The sequence below is a fragment of the Oncorhynchus keta genome, chromosome 4 (assembly GCF_023373465.1).
Source record: "Oncorhynchus keta strain PuntledgeMale-10-30-2019 chromosome 4, Oket_V2, whole genome shotgun sequence".
Taxonomy (NCBI): domain Eukaryota; kingdom Metazoa; phylum Chordata; class Actinopteri; order Salmoniformes; family Salmonidae; genus Oncorhynchus; species Oncorhynchus keta.
In genome coordinates, this window is record NC_068424.1 from 38,845,870 (window position 1) to 38,869,580 (window position 23,711).

Here is a 23,711-nt window from a genome sequence, read left to right on the forward strand (position 1 = left end):
TAATAAATCTAAATGTATCATTCTTGGTTTTTTTCTTCATTCTTTTAGGCTATCTGGCATTAGTGCATAAGCCTAAGCTTTAGGGCCTAACCGTACGCGCACCAAAAGCTTTTTGGAATGGGCAGAAAAGTTAGTTGTTCCACGGAGGCAAAAGGGACAATGTCGGAGTTTAATTAAATCAGAGAAAAGCAGCGAAATAGATTTTTGACCAAAGGAGGGACATAAAAGTAATGTTTTGGTGAAGTGGTAAAAGAGAATGTTATGTGTGATGATTGTGAGGTGCTATACAAATTCAACAGTCACAAGACCGGGATTTCAAATAGGTCTATGGCACGTCAAGGGGACTGTAGCCTACTGTTCAGATGGGTTTAATGGAAACTGGAATCTGGACATAACCTCTCACATACCTTTAATATTAACTCCTTGAGACAGTGCAGTAATATTTAACAAGTAATCTAACAACTTCCTAGTACATACAAATCTAAAGGGGTGAATGAGAATATCTACATATAAATATATGGATGAGCAATGGCCGAGTGGCATAGGCAAGGTGCAATAGATCGTATAAAATATAGTATATACATATGATATGAGCAATATATGATATGTGAGCATTATTAAAGTGGCATTTAAAGTGGCATTGTTGAAAGTGACTAGTGATCCATTTATTAAAGTGGCCAGTGATTGGGTCTCAATGTCGGCAGCAGCCTCTCTGAGTTAATGATCACTGTTTAGCAGCCTGATGGCCTTGAGAGAGAAGCTGTTTGTCAGTGTCTCAGTCCCAGCTTTGATGCACCTGTAAAGACGTCGCTTTCTGGAGGGTTGCAATGTGAGCAGACAGTGGCTCGGGTGGTTGTTGTCCTTGATGATCTTTTTGTCCTTCCTGTTACATCAGGTGCTGTAGGGGTCATGGAGGGCAGGTAGTTTGCCCCCGGTGATGCGTTGTGCAGACCGCACCACCCTCTGGAGAGCCTTGTGGTTGAGGGCGGTGCAGTTGCCGTACCAGGCTGCGATACAGCCCGACAGGATGCTCTCGATTGTGCATCTGTAAAAGTTTGTCAGGGTTTTGGGTGACAAGCCAAATTTCTTCAGCCTCCTAAGGTTGAAGAGGCGCTATTGTGCCTTCTTCATCACACTGTCTGTGTGGGTGGACCATTTCAGTTTCTCTGTGATGTGTACGCCGAGGAATATAAAACGTATCACCTTCTCCACTCCGAGTGCCCTCACCTCCTCCCTGTAGGCTTTCTCGTCGTTGTTGGTAATCAAGTCCACTACTGTTGTGTCGTCTGCAAACTTGATGATTGAGTTGGAGGCGTGCATGGCCACGCAGTCGTGGGTGAATAGGGAGTATGAGCTCTCCCCAGTGTTTAGGGTCAGCGAAGTAGAGATGTTGCTTGCTACCTTCACCACCTGGGGGCGGCCCTTCAGAAAGTCCAGGACCCAATTGCATAGGGCGGGGTATTCCTCTTGTCCAGAAGGGATAGGGCAGTGTGCAGTGTGATGACGATTGATTTGCATCGTCTGTGGACCTGTTGGGGCGGTATGCAAACTGAAGTGGGTTTAGGGTGGCCGTGATATGATCCTTGACTAGTCTCTCAAAGCACTTCATGTTGACAGAAGTGAGTGCTACGTGTCGGTAGTCGTTTATTTAAATTCTTTGCCTTCTTGGGTGCAGGAACAAAGGTGGCCATCTTGAAGTATGTGGGGACACCAGACTGGGATAGGGAGCGATTGAATATGTCTGTAAACAGACCAGCCAGCTGGTCTGTGCATGGTCTGAGGACGCGGCTAGGGATGTTGTCTGGGCCAGCAGCCTTGCGAGTTTTAACATGTTTTACTCCCGTCAGCCACGGAGGAGAAGGGGGGCACTGTCCTTGTAGTGGGCCGCAACGGTGGCACTGTATTATCCTCAAAGCGGGCAAAGAAGGTGTTTAGTTTGTCTGGAAGTGTGACGTTGGTGTCCATGACGTGGCTGGTTTTCTTTTTGTAGTCTGTGCTTTCCTGTAGACATAAGTCTCACGTCTGAGCTGTTAAATTGCTACTATACTTTGTCCCTGTACCGGCATTTTGCTTGTTTGATTGCCTTGAAGAGGGAATAACTGCACTGTTTATATTCAGCCATATTTCCAGACTTCTTTTCATGGTTTAATGCGGTGGTTCGCACTTTCAGTTTGGTGCAAATGCCGCCATCATCCACGGTTTCATCATCAATATCAGCATCATAAAAGCTGATATTATTTCAACCACTTAAAATATGCATCCAAGCCGAACTGAAATCAGAAACATGTTGGTTTGTTTTCACAACTTTCTATTTCCTTACAACCGATCATTTGAAAATGTTGCACGTAACCTTTTTTGTTTGTTTTGTTATTGCATTTTATTCCCGGTCCCTTAACACCTTTGCTCTGTGTAAGAAGCAGAGATGACAGAGATATCTTTACCGCTGTCAACTAGATTGAAGCATTCAATTCTATCGATTTATTACATTCTGGTGAGTAAGGGTTTATTTAGTCTTCTAGGGCAACATTTTAGAAACTGCATGTATGTAATTATAGACAAGTTGACTAACAAATAGCCTATCTAAATGTTGGAAATTATAAGCAGAAACATATCTAAATCAGGCAACAACAAAAAAAACTGCCTTTCCTGTAAAAAAAAAAAATTGAAATTGACTGTAGCCTATAGAGCATTTGCTATATTAGCGGGTTAGGGTCAGGTGCGGGCCTCAGATTTTCACTTTATCACATATAATCAGGTAGTTGCTGATAGATTATTAGCAATTGCGGGCAGGTGTGGGTGAACAAACAGCTGACCTGCGCACAACTAGCGCACTCACAAGCAACCACACCCACCTGCTGTAGAGCATCAGTGTTATGTATGTCTCTAATAATCACTTCTGTAGACTGAGGCTCTCTTAGCGCTCTAACTCTGTAGCACACACACACACACACACACAGAGAAAGAGACCCTTACACATCTCACTCTGCCAGTAATAATGTAGACGTAAAGATGTACACATGGATGGAGGAGGGGAGAGTTCAAGGTTTAATATGGAGTCAGCCTTGGATTAGGTTATGTTGACTATAAGCTATTTATATAGGCCATTGGCTATTAGTAAGCACATGAGTCTCAATATATGAATATTTCCCTTTACTGTACATCCGATTATGGGTCTGAACACGTCATTACATATTTATAACCCATACAGATCATATTCATAAGCCGTACATAACCATTTCACAGAGCGCTCTGTTCTCCTGCTGTATAATAGTGTCAGTGTGCGATGCTAGGCTAGGCTAGCACGTACCTTAGCATACCACAGACAATTAGACTTTAGGCCACTTCCCTTATCACCCATTCCACTGTGTAAACTATCGCTGAAATGGAATGGATGTCGCTGGCTATGGGCACCTCCAGGAGAAAAATACTGAATTTAGAGAGGTGGTTTGAGAAAAGCCGCCCTGTGTCGAGAAGATACCATTCAGAAGTGCTCTGTTTCCTTGGTTGTTAGTAATGACATGCTTTGGCTTTAGCCTGCATTTCATTTGTTTGCATATTTTCGGTCTAGATTTGGCTAATCTGCAGGCATAATTGACTATATTCCAAGACTGGAGACTGTTCATGGTTAACCGTTAATCGGTTAGCTGCCTGAAAATACATTTGACCACCGGTCATGCTTATGGTTTATAGATTTTCATCTCTGTCACATTTGGAACTGCCGGCATTAGGAGCTCTGTTTAGAACTGTGTTTCCCGCAAACTGCATTTTGGCAAATGTTTGAAAGAAATAACGTTTCATTAGCTGCTTCATTACAGGAGTTGCAATGTTCAATAATAGACTATAGCCTTTTGCCTGTAAGACGGTAGGCTTGCTATTGTTGCATGTTTCCATTAAGCTCTTCATGAAAAATGTCCAGTCCGTGTATGCATGCATGTACTGTATGTATCAGAGAGGAAGAGGCGAAGTGAGAGGTTTCACTCTCGCCAAAATATGTCCAAAATATGTCCAATGCGTTTCTATGGGCTTATTTTGGGCCTAAGCTTGTTTCCTGCCTTCCTGCCTTCCTGCCTTCAGACGACTCCCATTGTTAAGGCAGAAACATAAGCATCTCATCATTATATGAAGATCTCTGATCGTTTTTTCTGTTGGCCACGTCATTATACTGTTTGGAAAAAATGTAACCGTTTGTTGACCGGTTAATGATGGTCAGTTAGTTGGCTTACTGGGGACCATTCTCTCATCCAATACAGCACCTTCCATCTTCATTGTCTTAAATCACGTCTCATTTCTATCATATTAACGGTTGATAGACAGTGAAATGACCAAGCCCTCTCCTCTTTCTCTGCCCACAGTAACCAACTACAGTAATGTAGTGAAGGCCCCAGGCTCAGATTCAGATGATGAGGACAAGCTGCACATTGTGGAGGAGGACGGGAGTCTGGCAGACGGGGCTGACTGTGACAGCAATGTACCCAGTGAAGATCACAACGGAGACCGCTGGGATGAAGGTGATGGTCTCACACACACACACACACACACACACACACACACACACACACACACACACACACACACACACACACACACACACACACACACACACACACACACACACACACACACACACACACACACACACACACACACACACAGATCTCCATCTCCCTCTCTCCGTGTCTGTTTCTCTGTGTGCTTTTTGCTGAGCGTTTACTGATGTACCGATTTACTGATTTTTCCTTGTACTGAACTCAGTAAAGGTGATGTCAATAAAGGATACCTAGTACCTTGACCGGGCTCTACCTACCGTGTAACTGTGATACATTGAAATGAAACGGGTACTACAGGCTGCAGGGTTAATTCTAAGACAGGAATCCCCGTCTTTAAACAGGACAATGCCACCAGGGTAGAGACCTTCAGCTTTCCAAAATAGACCTGCCATGGTGAGAGCTTCAAACCCTTTACTCAATACTTTGTTGAAGAACCTTTGGCAGTGATTACAGCCTCAAGTCTTTTTGGGTATGACGCTACAAGCTTCGCACACCTGTATTTTGGGAGTTTCTTCCATTCTTCTCTGCAGATCCTCTCAAGCTCTGTCATGTTGTATGGGGATCCAGGCCCCTCAAGGACTTTCAGAGACTTGTCCCGAAGCCATTCCTGCATTGACTTGGCTGTGTGCTTAGGGTTGTTGTCCTGTTGGAAGGTTAACCTTTGCCCCAGTCTGAGGTCCTGAGCGCTCTGGAGCAGGTTTTCATCAAGGATCTCTCTGTACTTTGCTTGTTCATCTTTCCCTCGATCCTGACTAGTCTCCCAGTCCCTGCCACTGAATAACATCCCCAAGGCATGATGCTGCCACCACTATGCTTCATCGTAGGGTTGGTGCCATGTTTCCTCAAGACGTGACACTTGGCATTCAACATAAAGAGTTTAATCTTGGTGTCATCAGACCAGAGAATCTTGTTTCTCATGGTCTGAGGTGCCTTTTAGCAAACTCCAAGCGGGCTGTCATGTGCCTTTTACTGAGAAGTGGCTTCCGTCTGGCCACTCAACCATAAACGCCTGATTGGCGGAGTGCTGCAGAGATGGGAGAACCTTCCAGAAGGACAACCATCTCCACAGAGGAACTCTGGAGCACTGTCAAAGTAACCATTGGGTAGTTGGTCACCTCCCTGACCAGGGCCCTTCTCCCCCTATTGTTCAGTTTGGCCAGGTAGCCACCTCTAGGAAGAGTCTTGGTGGTGGAGGCCACTGTGTTCTTGGGGACCTTCAATGCTGCAGAAATGTTTTGGTACCCTTCCCCAGATCTGTGCCTCGTCACAATCCTGTCTTGGAGCTCTACGGACAAATCCTTCGACCTCATGGCTTGGTTTTTGCTCTCACATGCACTGTCAACTGTGGGACCTTATATAGACAAGTGTGTGCCTTTACAAATCATGTCCAATCAATTGAATTTACCACAGATGGACTCCAATCAAGCTGTGGATACATCTCCATGGTGATCAATGGAAACAGGATGCACCTGAGCTCAATTTTGAGTCTCATAGCAAAAGGTCTGAATACTTATGTAAATTACATTTTTTTCTTTTTCTTTTTTCAATACATTTCTAAAAATGTTTTAATACAATTTCTAAAAACCCGTTTTCGCATCGTTCATAATGGCATATTGTGTGTAGATTGAGGACATTTTTTTGTAACGAAATAAATACTTTCTGAATGCATTGTACATGCAATGTTACAGGTCATTTGCGGGGCTGTTTGATTTGGATCGTTGATTATATTGTTTGGAGCTGGTTCAGTTTGCCCAGTGTCTTAGCTATGGTATGTGCGGGTGGGTGACATTTACTAAGTATGTTAGCTAGTGGATGACATGGAAGGGACAGGTTATTTCACACAGTGTGATGTGACAGAGTTGTGTTTAGATCATGGTGACTATGTATGTAAACAGACTTATAGGACAGAATGTTCTTCATGGTTAGATAGAGGTAATCAGCATAGCTGCCAATACAGAACAGAGTTGAGCAATTATTTTTGTGATGCAGACAGTTTTAAGCTCCCAACAGCTGTCTCACACCTGACTGACATACTGTAGCCTACTCTGCAGACAGATCCTGCGGTCATTGATATCACTATTATGCCATATCCACCCGTCTATCTGCATCGTCCCTCTTAAAGGGGAAGTTGGGGAGGAATGCCATTGGTCTCTGTGAACATTAAACACTTCAAAAGCATGAGTTCTACTTAAATTGCAGAGGCTTTAGAAAGCTGGCTGCTGGCCAGATCCATGCCCGATCAGGCACATTCCTTCTCCCTTCCTCCTTTCTCCCTCCTAATTCTCTCTCTCCCTCTTTCCCTGCTCGTCTTCCACTCTCTCTCCTCGTCCCTCTCGCTCTCCTTTTCTCTCTCTCTCTAATAAACGCCAGCTCTGTGGGAATAAACTGATGAAACATAACGCAAGTCTCAGCCCTTTTCCTTTTAAAACCAACACACCTCCACACCCATTCTCTCTCTCTCTCTCTCTCTCTCTCTCTCTCTCTCTCTCTCTCTCTCTTCTCTCTCTCTCTCTCTCTCTGGAAAACAGTTGTCGGTACTCCAGGTCGGCGTAACCATTGAAAGCTGCAGCCACCCACTCATCTTTCGCTCGCTCAAATTAAAGCCTTGACGTGGTTTTCACTCTGCTGCAGTCCCCTCGCTCCCTCCCTCCGTTTTCCCCCTCTCTTCCTGAATCATTCCCCCTGATCATATGGTATCACTGGCCCCCTGCTCACTGTCATTACTCATTTAGTTCTAAATGAATATCCACTGTAGTACTGCCACAGCCCTTGGAGTAAAGCATTGCCTTTACCCACCACCTCAATGAAGAGGCCGGATTATTCTATGTACCAAGGAGAGGTGAAAAAAATGTATTGAGGTGGGATTTGTTCCATTACTGATTCATTAATGACAGTATTCTCTGTTCAGTTCAGAGTGAACGGGTAGGGAGGAGAGGAAAGGAGAATGTGTGGTTTAATACTAGGAGGTAGCCACTAATATATAGTCAGTGGAGGGAACTAATACAATGATCTCATGAAACCCAGGTTTAACTGACCTGCCTTATGGAAATATACAGAGTTCTTTCCACGCTGTAAGATTAGCGTGTTATTAGGCATGGCATGTGCTCACGTCATATGGTCGATACACAGTATGATGATTTCGTTTGAGTAAATTCCTTCTGTCTGGTCACTGCTGTTCACCTAATAGCTCGTCTGCAATGGGCCATGCGTTTCCCCTGAAGATGAGTCTCAATAAAACATTTGAATGCCCTAACTCAGGATAATAGCTACAGCAGGAGTCATGGGCATTGGGGAGCACATAATAAATTCCTGTAGGGCTTAAGTCATGATACTCTCAGTCAGTAAGTTAAGACACCATGGAAGAACAGGAAAGGAAAGGGAAACCGACAGAGAGAGAGAGAGAGAGAGCACTGGGAAAGTTGTGTGGTGGATACTCAGGGACTGACTCTCTGATAATACTGAAGTTAAGTTAAGTAAATCATCCCGAGCATAGATAAGATAAACCTCACATTCATCCCAGATCCCACTGGCTTCCATCCTGTTGTTTCAAGATTATTTTAACAGACTGGGTCTATCACTCACTGCTTATCTCAGAGACATGCTGGCTCCCCCTCTCCTTCCCCGATAGAAGACACCTAGTAGGGGCAGGATGCACGGCCACAGGAAGTAGGGGTCAAAGGTGAGTCCAGCTCACCCAGGACAGGAAATGCTGATGTGGTCGTCTTGTATAGTTAGGCTCATGGGACCCCTCAGTATCAGGTTACAGAGATAGTGTGTGGGTGTTCTGATGATTCTGGCCTTCTAGCGTAAGCTAGAATTGAACTCTTTATTTAAGCACAACAAGGGAAAGGGATTTTTATATCAAGGATCAAGGTCGCTATTCACGTAATAAACAAGTAGTCCCTGAACAACGGCCACCATGGGGGAAAACAGCTGCCGTTCCCGATCTGCTCTCATACAGCATAGCATAGATGTACATAGTTATTACTTCTAAACATACGCTTAGGGTTCTCATACGCTTTTTGGGGTTCTCATATGCTTACAATGTTGATTTGATTATTGCTTGAACAGTCGCTAAGATTATATTTTGTTGGTATTTTTGCAAAATACCTATTTTGGATGCAGTAGTTGTTAGCTAGTATGCTAGTTAGTTAGCCAAAGGGCATTTATACTGGTTGAAGTGTTTTTAAAGTATAATGCAGTTGATTGGCAACGATGACACAAACATTATATTAAGCAGGAGTAGGCAGAAGATTCATACGAGTCTTACAATCCAATTATAATCCAATTATAATCCAAAAGCAGTTTATTTACCTTTATTTAACCAGGTAGGGAAGTTGAGAACAAGTTCTCATTTACAATTGCGACCTGGCCAAGATAAAGCAAAGCAGTTCGACAGATACAACGACACAGGGTTACACATGGAGTAAAACAAACATACAGTCAATAATACAGTATAAACAAGTCTATATACAATGTGAGCAAATGAGGTGAGAAGGGAGGTAAAGGCAAAAAAGGCCATGGTGGCAAATTAAATACAATATAGCAAGTAAAACACTGGAATGGTAGTTTTGCAATGGAAGAATGTGCAAAGTAGAAATAAAAATAATGGGGTGCAAAGGAGCAAAATAAATAAATTAATTAAATACAGTTGGGAAAGAGAATTCCCCCACGGTGGGGATGTTTTAATACTGACTCAAATCAAATGTTATTTGTCACATGTGCCGAATGCAACAGGTGCAGACCTTACCGTGAAATGCTTACTTACAAGCCCTTAACCAACAATGCAGTTCAAGAAATAGAGGTAATAAAATATTTATTCAATAAACTAAAGTACAAAATAAAAAGTAACACAATAAAATAACAATAGCGAGGCTATATACAGGGGGTACCGGTACGGAGTCAATGTGCTGTACCCCCACAGGTTAGCCGAGGTAATTTGTACATGTAGGTAAAGTGACTATGCATAGATAATAAACAGCGAGTAGGGGCAGTGTAAAAACAAATGGTTGGGCCATTCCTCTGACACACCTAGTATATAGGTCCTGAATGGCAGGAAGCTCACACTGAGGGAGAGGTTGTTGTCCTGGCACCACACTGCCAGGTCTCTAACCTCCTCCCTATAGGCTGTCTCATCGTTGTGTCGTCAGCAAACTTGATGGTGTTGGAATCGTGCTTGGCCACGTAGTCGTGGGTGAAAAGGGAGTACAGGAGGGGACTAAGCACGCACCCCTGAGCCCCAATGTTGAGGATCAGCATGGCAGATTTGTTGTTGCCTACCAGTTGCAGAGGGAGGTGTTTTGGGTCCTTAGCTTCTTGATGAGCTTTGTGGGCACTATGGTGTTGAATGCTGAGCTGTAGTCAATGAAAAGCATCCTCACATAGGTGTTCCTTTTGTCCAGGTGGGAAAGGGCAGTGTGGCGTGCGATTGAGATTGGGTCATCTGTGGATCTGTTGGGGCAGTATGCGAATTGGAATGGGTCTAGGGTTTCCAGGATGATGGTGTTGATGTAAGTGCTACAGGGCAGTAGTCTTTTAGGCAGGTTTCCTTCGCTTTCTTGGGCACAGGGACTAAGGTGGTCTATTTGGGGCGGCAGGGTAGCCTAGTGGTTAGAGCGTTGGACTAGTAACCGGAAGGTTGCAAGTTCAAATCCCGAGCTGACAAGGTGCAAATCTGTCGTTCTGCCCCTGAACAAGGCAGTTAACCCACTGTTCCTAGGCTCTCATTGAAAATAAGAATTTATTCTTAACTGACTTGTCTAGTTCAATAAAGGTAAAATAAATAAAACATTTGCTGAAGGAATGAGACTTGGAAGAGTGGCAATGCGAGACTAAATCAATGCAAATCTTTAGCTCGGTTCCAGGAATTGTGAATATGGCCATTAGAGGCTGGTGGGAGGAGTTATAGGAGGACTGGACTCATTGTCATGGCTGGAAGGGAATCAATGGAACAGAGTCAAACACGTTGTTTCCATGTGTTTGATGTGTTTGGTACCATTTCAGTCTAGACATTAAAATGAGCCCGTTGTCCTATAGCTCCTCTACCAGCCTCCTCTGATGGCCATGGTGGGCCGTCACTTTATGAACTCTCTATCAAGCCTCTTACCGTAACAAAATATTTCCCATGAAACCATGTGGTTTTGGAACACTTCACAAGTGGATATTTTTCACATGAGATTACACAGGTGATGCCCTGCAAATATAAATGAGTCGTTAGGATGTCCCCGGAACGTCACGCAGTCAAAGTGTTTTCAACTGATATATTTGACACACACAATTACATTGTGTATGTTTATTTATACAGCAATTATTATTCAACATGTCCTCACCTGGGATTTGAACTCAAAACTTTTTGGTTCACGGTATTCTGATCTTCCTGCTACGACGCCATATCAATAACACATTTTACTTGGATTCCTACACTTTGGACTTCAAAGTAAATCTCAGATTTGTGAAAAATAAAAAATGGTATATTTATCATATTGATTCAGGAGTAACATTGAAACAGAATCATATCCCCCACCAACATTAGACAACTATACACACACAAAAACTCAAATTGCTGAAATAAGTAAATTAAATCAATGATGAAAGAATAGTCAGATTAACTGATAACTAAAATAGAAGTGCAGATGGCACTCTTTGCTAAGTGCAGAGATGTATTATAGGTAGTGAATCTGTAGGGGACTTCTGAGCACAGGAGGTTGGTGGCACCTTAATTGGGGAGGACGGGTTTGTGGTAATGGCTGGAGCGGAATTAGTGGAATGGTATCAAATACATCAAACACATGGTTGACATGTGTTTGATGCCATTCCACTTGCACCGTCCTCCCCTCAGCAGCCTTCGCCGCTTCTAAACATTTTACAGACTTTGTGGCACAACAGAAAGTTCAGTCTAACACAAATTCAGAGATGTTGAGTTAAAATCCTAGGTGGGGTCAATATTAAAATATCAGGTCTAGGTGATCATGTCAAATGTAATCATATTGATTAAAGATGTTTACAATATTTTATCTTGAACAGTGTATCACTTGCTTTTCAACGCCATGCCACTTTATTACGTACCTAAACACACAAAAAACATGTGAAATAGCTGTTTTCACATGTTGAGCTGAAATGTTCATGTCAAAAAACAGTTGTCCACTATATTCACATGTATTACATTTACAGTATTACAACCACTGTTCCTAGGCCGTCATTGAAAATAAGAATTTGTTCTTGACTTGCCTAGTTAAAGAAAGGTTAAAACAATATATATATATTTTTTGAAACATGTAGGTAATAAAGACTCGGTCAGGGAGAGGTTGAAAATGTCAGTGAAGACACTTGCCAGTTGGTCCGCGCATGCTCTGAGTAGACGTCCTGGTAATCTGTCTGGCCCCGGGGGCCTTGTGAATGTTGACCTGTTTAAAGGTCTTGCTCATATATATATATATATATATATATATATATATGCCATTTACTATGGAGAGCGTGATCACACAGTCATCCGTAACAGCTGGTGCTCTCATGCATGCTTCAGTGTTGCTTGCCTCAAAGTGAGCATAAAAGCCTTTTAGCTCGTCTGGTAGGTTTCCCTTTGTAGTCTGTAATAGTTTGCAAGCCCTCCCACAGACAATTACAAAATACATGTTTTATAAATCTTCTTTAGAGTCTAGTCAGATAACTCCAGAACCTGTCCAAGTTTTTCACTCATGCTTCAGTGAGTTCACGTCCATGTGTCATGTTTGGCCATGTTGAAACATGCTGATAAACTGACTTTTCATAGACTGCCTGACTGGCTTTGACCCTTGTGGCCTTCAGCTCTTATTTACTGTAGCAGAGGTCTGAGAGAGACGGTGAATGGGGCCGTAACCGTAACAACCAGAGACCTGTAACACCAAGGTGCCGACCGCCAGAGCAACCCTATCTCACACACACACTCTACATTCAGTCTCCCGGGTTGGTGTGTGTGTTGGAGATGTAGGCTGTTACATCATTCTGAGACCCTGAGTGAGGCAGGGATCAGGTAAATCAGGCCAGGGTAGTGGACTGTAGATACAGAAAACAGCAACATGTGTGACTGTTGAAATAGGTTGTTATTTAGCTGCTTAATGGTATTAGAAGAACATTGAACTGCAAGATAAATGAAATCTTACAAATCTAGCTCAACGGTGAAAAACTGAAGACATTTCTGAATGGTTGAGAGGGAGAGAGTGAGGGATCCATTGAGGCCATGGGAAGTAACGCTGTGGCTTAATGTGAGGGTTGGGAGGCACTCATCTGTTTCTCCCCCTCCATCCTATATTGAGGGTGGATATAATCCTGCAGTCAGACTTTCTCAGCACCTGATGATTACATCTCTCTTTTTCTCCCCCTCTGTATCTCTTGCTTTCTTTCTCTGGTTCTCGTTCTTACATACACTGTGTTGGCCACTGGATTTTTCTTCACACCCACTTTCACTCGCTCTCCTTCTCCTCCCTCTCCTTTTTTTTGCTGTGAGGCGGCGGGATGGAGGAGGTTCGGCTGAATGTGTTTAATAACCATGGTAACCAGTAACTGTGTGTGTGTGTGTGTACCGTGTCGTTGGCGTAGGGATGTGTGTTCCGTGTAGTGGAACAGTCCATTTCTCACCTTGTCTCATCACTGTTATAGTGCACAGGAGAGAGCTAGGAGAGAGCCAGCCAAGGGATGGGCCCTGTTAAGTAGGAGGGCTGTTGGAATTTACTGGGCCTGCCTGGCTGAGTCACGGAGCGTACAAGCTCCCCTCTGACATAGCAACACACAGCTGGGTCTCACTATCACAGCTCTTTACACGCTCGGAAAAACCTTGACACTTAAGAAACTAACAGGAGAATTAAATTCCCCTTGACTGATACATCTGCTCAGTAAATAAAAGTTGTCTCTCTTTAGGGAGGTAAACAATGCCGTTAGGTGTTTTATAATCATACTCTCTCACTTCCTGTCAAAGTGAATGTGTTCCTACTATGTCAACCTACCTGGTAAAATAAGGGTTAGTAATAATGATAATAACTCTGTGTATTTCTTTATTGTTTTAACTGCTGACACGCTATACCCTGTTGTGTACGTGCTTCAGGAAGCGAAGCCGAGCAGAGAGACGGAAGCGTTCCACTTCCTAAATGTGTCCTCGAGTTATGCTGTTTCCTACAGCCTTATTTAGCTCCTTAATTAGCCCTCATTAGTGGCGCAACGGCAGCAAATGTGATGCGGAGGAGAGAATATGCTCCCTGATAACGAATCTCATTTACTGGTGTATTAGGATATTAGTTCCCACAGTGGCCAGGTTGTTCTTTCTTATCCAGAGAGGAGGTTGATCTCGGCCTGGGGTTTGAGGAGGCAGTGAGGCGTTTATGTTTGAAGTCTATTGCATTGGGATTGGTTGATTCTAGGAATACATCAGATGTACTAACTCACCGAGTTGTAGGTCACAGTTATAATGTATTACAATTGTGATGTTTTATAACAATGGAGAGGATTTTTGATGTCCCTTTCCTCATGTTCTTGTCCAAATAGTTGCCTGTCCCTGTGTTTCAGCGAGGGAGGAGTGTGGTTCTGATGGGGAGGATGACGGCAGTACAGATGCTCTGGTGGAGGAGATACTACAGCAGGGAGACACGACCATCATCTACCCAGAAGCCCCTGAGGACGAGCCCTGCCAGGGGACGCCCGAGGCCAGCGGACATGACGAGAATGGTAAAGATAGAAACACACCTCACCTGCACACCTTTCTCACACACACACAACATACCTCACTTCATCGCTCCTCTGCTTTGTACTGGTTCAAAGTACCAGTTTTCATGAAATAGTTACACAGGTTAGCCATAGATTCCACTCTGAGTCAAGCTCAGCACAGGGCAGGGGTAGCACCCCCCATCCCCTACAGGTTTGCCTCCAGGCAAAACCTTGATTTGTTGTTCGGGCCTCTGTATCTCCCTCTAAAGGTGTTAACTCCCCCCACATTAACACACACACACGCACACACACGTAGGCACACACACAGCTGTGAATGGACACAGACTGGGCTTTTATGGCCTAAGAGCTTTTGGCTGTTACCTGTCATCCCCAGAGAGTTTGAAAACAGCAACACCTGAGCAAATGTCTCACACCTGTGTCAGTGATGATTCACTAGTACCTGGGCGATAATGTGTGTGTGAGAGACATTATGTGTGGCCAGTAGGGAGGCTTAATACATCACCTGTTAACAGGTAATACTTTACCTGTGTGGGACCCACTGGAGTAGGAAACAACCCTGGGGAACTGGAGCCCGGTGTGCATGATGTCTTCGCACCGTGTTCTACCGTGTCTCCAGCAGACTTTTATTGGATTGGGCATTCATTTGAAACCAGTGGATGTTTTTTTAGAGAAAGACATAGGCTTAGAGTTCCAATATTTCAAAGACATTACTCGTGTATACTAGTGCCGTTGATTGCACATTTACAACACCCACTATGTTATTAGTGAATTACCAACAGTATCCAGCTCGCTTGAATGCAAGTGAGAGTATGTTGCATCTGTCATGTAGTTCGTGTGGAAACTGTGAGTCTTAATAGAGGATCGCTTAGTACCTGGTGAAATAGGTTAAAAGAGAAAACAGTCCAGAGCTCCTGTGTCTATCAATAATCATAATCAAATGACCCTTACTATCTATTGACCCTCTGATTACTCTACAAACTAGCCCCCTTTCCATACTACACACACACACCCTTCTTTCACTCACTCACTCACACACACTCCCCCTTCTCTTACACACACACTCCCCCTTCTCTTACACACACACTCCCTTACACACACACACACACACACACACACACACGCTCGCTTACATGCTCCCTTCCTCTCGCTCTCCTCCCCCACCAGGCACTCCGGATGCATTCTCACAGCTCCTCACCTGTCCCTACTGTGCCCGCGGCTACAAGCGCTACACGTCCCTGAAGGAGCACATCAAGCTGCGCCACGAGAAGAGCGAGGACAACTTCAGCTGCTCCCAGTGCAGCTACACCTTCGCCTACCGCACTCAGCTGGAGAGACACATGAGTGCCCACAAAGCTGGCAGAGACCAGGTACCTGGTAACATAACACTAGATATGTAGTGTATGAAGATTATGTAGATAAAAGGTCATGTGATGTGAAAAACCCAGGAAGTGGGAAAGTAGGTGTTGATCAGTATTCCCTCATAACAATTTTTTTTAGACATTTTGAACATTTCATTTCCCAGGATTGGATTTTTTGGGGCCATTGTCCAATGTTACTCTTGCATACATTTTTACTAGTACAAAGTGAATTTTTGTGTGACTGACCATCCCCTCTCCCCTTTCTTCCTTTGTCTGACAGAGGCACATGACACAGTCGGGGGGCAACCGAAAATTCAAGTGCACTGAATGTGAAAAAGCATTTAAGTACAAGCATCACCTGAAGGAGCACCTACGCATCCACAGCGGTGAGTGGACCCCTCAGTCACCATGGCAGCCCTGTGTGTGTGTGTGTGTGTGTGTGTGTGTGTGTGTGTGTGTTTGTTTGTGTATGTGCGTATGTATTCTTTAATGTGGAAAAGCGTTGGGGTAATTGTAGAAGTTAGTTACTATTGGCCACGCCATCCGCCCAGATGTTTCTGTTTCCGTCAAACAAATATTTATGTTTAGTAACTCTGTGTATTTATGTGTCCTTGATTGAGTTTCAGAGCATTGTGCTCTGTCCTAATGTGATATAATTGTGTTTGCGTTGGCGAGCCGGCCAACAATTAAAGAGTATTTCCCAATGGTGCCATTACCTCAGCGTTTAAGCATTTTTGAAATGCATTAGACCCTTTTTCCCTGGGAGGTTTATTCATTTACTTCTGCTCCTAATGGAGGTCTTGTGTGTGTGTGCGCGCGGGTGCGTGTGCGTTTATGTGTCTGTCCCTACAGGAGAGAAGCCATACGAGTGCTCCAACTGTAAGAAGCGTTTCTCCCACTCCGGCTCCTACAGCTCCCACATCAGCAGTAAGAAGTGCATCGGCGTGATCTCAGCAGTCAACGGCCGACCCCTGCCCGCCAAGGCCTCCCAATGCCCATCCCCAGCCATGCCCGCCTCGCCCTCCTCCACCACACGCACCCAGACCCGAGACAAACCCTTGCAGGAACAGCTACCCCTCAACCAGATCAAGAGCGAGCCAATGGACTACGAGTACAAGCCCATGGTAGTGTCTCCAGCAGCGGGGGCAGCAGGAGTGAACGGTCACGGAGGAGGGGTGTTCAACGGGGGTGCGGCTGCTCCACTGCAGGGCGCGGTGCAGGCGGTGATGCTCCCCAGCATGGGCCTGGTCTCTCCGATCAGCATCAACCTGGCAGACCTACAGAACGTCTTGAAGGTGATTTGTGAATTTGTATATCGGATTAAAAATAGTACTCTGTATTTAGTGATGTATCTGTAATTCAAGTACAGGAGAGACTGGCTGTATCACTTCTTCTTTTTATAAGAAACATTAATGTGTTGAAAATCCCAAATGGTTTATATAGTCAACTTACACACAGCCCTGACACACACACACACTTATCCCACCAGACATGCCACCAGGGGTCTTTTCACAGTCCCCAAAAGCAGAACAAATTCAAGAGTATTATATATTATATTATATATTATATAGACCAATTATTGCATTGAACTCCGTTCCATCTAATATTGCTCAAATGAGCAACATACCTGGTTTACATACCTGGTTTAAAAAAACAGATAAAGCAACACATCACAACGCCTCCCCCCTATTTGACCTAGATAGTTTGTATGTATATGTATTGATATGTAGGATACGTGTGCCTTTTTTAAATTGATGTAGTTTTGTCCTTGAGCTATTCCTGTCTATTAATGTATTGTATTATGTCATGTTTTGTGTGGACCCCAGGAAGAGTAGCTGCTGCTTTTGCAACAGTTAATGGCTATCATAATATAATACCAAAATACAACTTTGAATTCATGAAATACTTGTAAATGTGCTTGTTGTTGCTATTTGTACAATGACTTATTAAACAATGCGCAAACCATTTTCATCTTAATCTTGAAGGTGGCGGTGGACAGTAACATGATCAGACAGATGTTGGAGAACAATGCTAAGTCAGCGGGGACTGGCATGGGGGCGACAGGTGTTCCTCACCAGCAGCTCATCTCAGCCATCAGTCTGCCCATTATGGGTCAGGATGGCAACGCCACCAAGATCATCATCAACTACAGCCTGGACCCCAGCCAGACACAGACCCAGCTCACTGCCCAGAACCTGAAAAAGGAGCCCCCGACCCTGGCTACAACACCAGGCCAGGCCCAGGCTGCCACAGAGCCCTCCAGCAAGACCCAGCAGAAACTCCCAGAGGACCTGACAGTTAGCAGGCCCCCCAGGAGCAAAGAGGAGAAGATGGAAGAGGAGACTACTAAGACCTGCCTGCTTTGTAATGAGTGCCCCAATGGTCTGGACGCTCTCCACACACTCAAGCACTGTAAGAAAGCCTCAGGCCTCAGGATCAATGGGGACAAATCAAAGTCTGCCATCGATTCATTATTGTCTGAGGGGTTCGGGGACCAGCCCAAGAACCTTCTGTCCCTCCTCAAGGCCTACTTCGCCTTAAATGTTGAGCCCACCAAGGAGGAGCTCAGCAAGATCTCCGACTCGGTCAGCCTGCCTGCCGACGTAGTCAAGAAGTGGTTTGACAAGATGCAGAGCGGTCAGGTCTCACTAGGGGCCCCGACCCCTCCGTCTGAGGAAGAAGGGCCCTTGTCTGAGTGTCATGGGGCCATTGTTGTGTCCCCTAAAGTAAGATCAGAGCAGAACACAGAGAGCCCCACCCTGATGCAGTCCAGCCCAGCTGAGGCCACTCCGGCTGAGGTTAACGGCTCTGGGCCCTGCCCGGCCTCCCCTACACCACTAAACCTGACCACCGGGCCAAACGTCCCAGCCAAGCCCTCCTCCTCAGACAGCACGGAGGTCCCGCTGGACCTGTCGCTACCAAAGCCCCTCCGAGAGGAGACCGCTGCCACCACGGCCTCTTACCAAGCCACTGTTTACTCCCATCAGGACGAACCCCTGAACTTGACGAAGACGTGCACAACCAAGAAAGAACTTCCGCTCTCTGCCGGCGCCGCAGGCCACCACATGACGAGCCAAACCTTGTCCTTTTACACCGCAGGCCCACAAAGTGCCAACCCAATCAGCATCATGACCACTCAGCTGCCCAGCGGGACCATCTATGCCATCACTGATCAGGGCAGCACGGGTGTGCCCTGTCTCCGGGCGCTCACCACCAATAACAACCAGACTATCCTCATCCCACAGTTGGCCTACACCTATACCACTACAGCTACAGCCAGCAGCCCTGCAGGGACAGAGACACAGGAGAAGACCACACTGCAGATCAACGGCATCAAGGTTTGTAAATCAGTGGATCAATCAATCCGTAATTTAAATGTATTCGTTTAGCTCTTTTCACAGCAACAGTCACAAAGTTCTTTACAGTAACCCAGCTTAGACCCCTAAAGAGAAAGCAGCAGTTTACATTTACATTACATTTTGGTCATTTACATAGCAGATGCTCTTATTCAGTCAGTTGCAAGGAAATCATCTGCTGTGTGTGTACGGCCTTCACTACATGTATTTGAATGTGTTTGCCGGTTAGAGAAAATGACCCTGTTATATGGAAACAGTCTAGCATGATCGGTATTGCAGGTGCATGACTGAGAATCATGTTCTCTTGCTTAAGTCTCTCCCCTGACTTGGCTCCGGGTTTAGTGAGGGAGGAGGTGCTGGAAGAATGGGAAGTTCTGAGATGTAATCATTCCTCCTATTTTTCATTCTACCCGTGTCTTATTTGTTTTGAGTGAAACAACAAGGCCTCAACACTCAGGAGTCAGTCTATTGCCCCTTTAGTGCATCAATTCTTTTGGCTCTGTTCCACTGCAGCTCAGCCATACTGAGAAGGTTAAGCTCCACCTATCGAGCTGGGAACTCTCCCAGCTGAATGAATTTCTCTCCTGTATAGCTCTGGGTGGAGGCGGTGGTGTTTTGGCACCACTGTCTGTCTCCTGTGATGAACTGTTTTGTTTCTGCGCTGGGAGGAGGAGGAGAGGGGGAAAGGTGGACAGGACTCTAGTGAGAAGACCTCGCTCTCCTCTCTTCTCGCTCACTCTCTCTCTCTTCCCTTCTCTCTCAGGGATGTAGGGAGAAATAGTAGAATGATATTAAGTGGGTATTCATGCTAGAGTATACTGCCAAACATTTCAAAATGTGAAATGACTAAAAGTGTTAGTGTCAAAATGTTTTGACAATGCTATACAACAGAGGAAAATGGCCTAATAAATTACTCTACATTATACAGAAAATGCTGAATTCTGCCAGCAAACTCTAATACAGTGGTAAAGTCAGAGCCAGGACATGTAATGAATCCATAATGATGGATAGATGTGTGAGAGACATCACTCCCCGGGCATAGACCTGAGCTGCTGCTGCTGTCACCCAGCCAGAAGACATGAGGCAGCACTTACTGTAGAGACCTATTGATCTGTAGGAATCTGTTTAAACGCCCAGCCTCCTGTCTCACCATTGACTTGTTGTTGCATTATGCTTAACTATTAAGTCGATTGGCATAGAGCATGACTTGTTAAAACCCATAACTGTACATAAAGCTATTATATATCAGTTCCTTAATGATGCTGCTGCCTGCCACACTTCCTCTTTCTCTCTGTGTCTCATTGCTGAATACTCAAAAGTTGTTGACTGTGTCCCAAATGGCACCCTATTCCCTATATAGTGCACTATTTTGATCAGAGCTGTATGGATCCTTGTCGAAAGGGAATAGGATGCCGTGCCATTTGCAACTCAGCCGTAGCCTACGCTCATGAATTTTTTTTACTCACCATTGATGAGTCATGATGAGGGTAAGGACTGGTTTTCAGGGCCAACACACCAAGGTGGGATGATGTCATCATGATGGTATTTTTCACTCAGCCAGTAAAAGATTAACTGTGAAATTGTTATGGCGAGGTTATGATTCCCTGAGAGCCATAAACAGGAAGTGGTATTAGTCAGCCTACCTACACCATCCCTTCCTGATACTCTCTTTTTCCTGGGAAACATAATGACACACCAATGAACTACTTAAAACTAAATCAGTTATAAATTCATTTTAGCTCCATATCACTTGTTTTGTATTATTGTCCTGCACATTTTGTTTGCTGTTTTAATCAGACAATGAAACTACTTCTCCAGGCTTCTCCATTGCTGTATTACTGTTAGAATTGATACTTAAAAACAGTAAAAACTATATTACATACAGTACCAGATAAAGGTTTGGACACACCTACTCATTCAAGGGTTTTTCTTTATCTTACTATTTTCTACATTGTAGAATAATAGAGAAAACACCAAACTGTGAAATAACACACATGGAATCATGTAGTTAAACAAATTCTTCAAAGTAGCCACCCTTTGCCTTGATGACAGCTTTGGTCACTCTTTGCATTCTCTCAACCAGCTTCACCTGGAATGCTTTTCCAACTGTCTTGAAGGAGTTCCCACATATGCTGAGCATTGGCTGCTTTTCCTTCACTCTGCGGTCCAACTCATCCCAAACCATCAATTGGTTTGAGGTCGGGTGATTGTGGAGGCCGGGTCATCTGATGGAGCACTCCATCACGCTCCTTCCTGGTCAAATAGCCCTTACAGAGCCGGGAGGTTTGTTGGGTCATTGTCCTGTTGAAAAACAAATGTTTAGTCCCACTAAACGCAAAACAGATGGGATGGCGTATTGCTGCAGAATGCTATGGTAGCCATGATGGTTAAGTGTGCCTTTAATTCAAAATAAATCCCAGACAGTGTCACCAGCATAGCACCATCACACCTCCTCCTCCATGCTTCACGGTGGGAACTACACATGCAGAGATCATCCGTACACCTACTCTGCATCTCACAGAGACATTACGGTTGAAACCGATTTCCACTGGTCTAATGTCCATTGCTTGTGTTTCTTGGCCTAAGCAAATCTCTTTATCTTATTGGTGTCCTTTAGTAGTGATTTCTTTTGACCAAATTCGACCATGAAGGCCTGATTCACGCAGTCTCCTCTGAACACTTTTGATGTTGAGATGTGTCTGTTACTTGAACTCTGTGAAGCGTTTATTTGGGCTGCAATTTCTGAGGCTGGTAACTAATGAATTTATCCTCCACAGCAGAGGTAACTCTGGGTCTTCCTTTCCTTTGGTGGTCCTCATGAGAGCCAGTTTAATCATAGCGCTTGATGGTTTTTGCGACTGCACTTGAAGAAACTTTCAAAGTTCTTGAAATTTTCCATATTGACTGACCTTCATGTTTTAACCTCTCTGGGATATGTGGGACACCAGAATCCCACCTGGCCAAAAGCCAGGGAAAATGCAGAGCGCCAAATTCAAATAAATTACTATAAAAAACAAACTTTCATTAAATCACATATGCAAGATAGCAAATTAAAGCTACACTTGTGAATCCAGCCAACATGTCAGATTTCAAAAAGGCTTTTCCGTGAAAGCAAACGATCCTATTATCTGAGGATAGCACCTCCGTAAACAAAGAGAGAAAAGCATATTTCAACCCTGCAGGCACGACACAAAACGCAGAAATAAAAATATAATTCATGCCTTACCTTTGATGAGCTTCTTTTGTTGGCACTTCAATATGTCCCATAAACATCACAAATGGTCCTTTTTTTTATTAATTCCATCGATATATATCCAAAATGTACATTTATTTGGAGCGTTTGATCCAGAAAACACAGGTTCCAACTTGTGCAACTTGACTACAAAATATCTCAAAGTTACCTGTAAACTTTGCCAAAACATTTCAAACTACTTTTGTAATACAACTTTAGGTTTGTAAATAAGAATTTGTTCTTAACTGACTTGCCTAGTTAAATAAAAGTTTTTTTTAAAAGCTGGTTGAGAGAATGCAAAGATTGTGAAAATCTGTCATCAAGGCAACTCAATATTTTATATTTTATATTTTATATATTGGCTACTCAAATATATATATATTTCTATTTGTTTAACTTTTTTTGGTTACTACATGATTCCATATGTGTTATTTCATAGTTTGATGTCTTCACTATTATTCTACAATGTAGAAAATAGTCAAATTAAAGAAAAACCCTTGAATGAGTAGGTGTGTCCAAACTTTTGACTGGTACTGTATATTCACGTAAATCACATATAAGTAAGATGGCGCCAACAGAGATGGCAGGATCGCGACGAGCTCTTAGGAAACTTTGCTCTTTTTGTTTTTTTTATGGACAATTCTTTTGCATTATTAGCTCAGGAAATGTTTTGTTTTATTACATACAGCCGGGAAGAACTATTGGATATCAGAGCAGCCTTAACTCATCAGAACTACCAGCATTACAACTTTCCTGTATCAAATCCTTTACTCACTCTCCTCAGAGCAATTTTTAATTTTATTTAACCTTTATATAGCTAGGCAAGTCAGTTAAGAACAAATTCTTATTTACAATGACAGCCTACCAGGGAACAGTGGGTTAACTGCCTTGTTCAGGGGCAGAATGACAGATATTTTGACTTGTCAGCTCGGGGATTCGATCCAGCAACCTGCGTTGAACTTGTTCAATTGAACTTATTCCAGAGGCCGAGCCAAAACATCGCCGGCAGAGGAGAGGCAATCGAGGCAGCCTGCTGGTTCGACATAGGAGGTGCGCACATCACCCACCACTTCTAAGTATATTACTCGCTAATGTTCAGTTTTTGGATAACGAAGTTGATGAGCATGGAGCAAGGATTTCTTTCCGGAGAGACATCGGGGCCTGTAACATCCTTTGTTTCACGGAAACATGGCTCTCTCTGGATAGTCTGTCGGAGTAGGTAAAGCCAGCAGGATTCTCAGTACATCGCGCACACAGGAATAAATATCTCTCCAGGAAGCAGAAGGGCGGAGGGGTGTGTTTCATGATTAATGACTCACGGTGTAATTCTAGAAACATACAGGAACTTAAGTCCTTTTGTTCACCCGACCTAGAATACCTCACAATTAAATGCCGACCATATTATCTCCCAAGAGAATTCTCCTCCTACATCGCCACGGCCCTTTATATCCCACCTCAAGCCGTTACCTCGACGGCCCTCAAAGAACTTCACTGGACTTTATGCAAACTGGAAACCACATATCCT

At 44.1% G+C, this 23,711-nt stretch overlaps 1 protein-coding gene across 1 annotated transcript in view; it reads left to right on the forward strand.

Annotated features, from left to right (window-relative positions):
* The window catches only part of LOC118374690 (zinc finger E-box-binding homeobox 1-like), a 91,154-nt gene that overhangs the window by 60,306 nt on the left and 7,137 nt on the right, over positions 1-23,711 (forward strand). The window contains exons 2-7 of the mRNA XM_035761173.2: positions 4,353-4,508; positions 14,082-14,240; positions 15,405-15,607; positions 15,879-15,984; positions 16,451-16,893; positions 17,584-18,936. Coding sequence (XP_035617066.1) covers positions 4,353-4,508; positions 14,082-14,240; positions 15,405-15,607; positions 15,879-15,984; positions 16,451-16,893; positions 17,584-18,936 — 2,420 coding nt within the window. The remainder of the gene's footprint in view (positions 1-4,352; positions 4,509-14,081; positions 14,241-15,404; positions 15,608-15,878; positions 15,985-16,450; positions 16,894-17,583; positions 18,937-23,711) is intronic.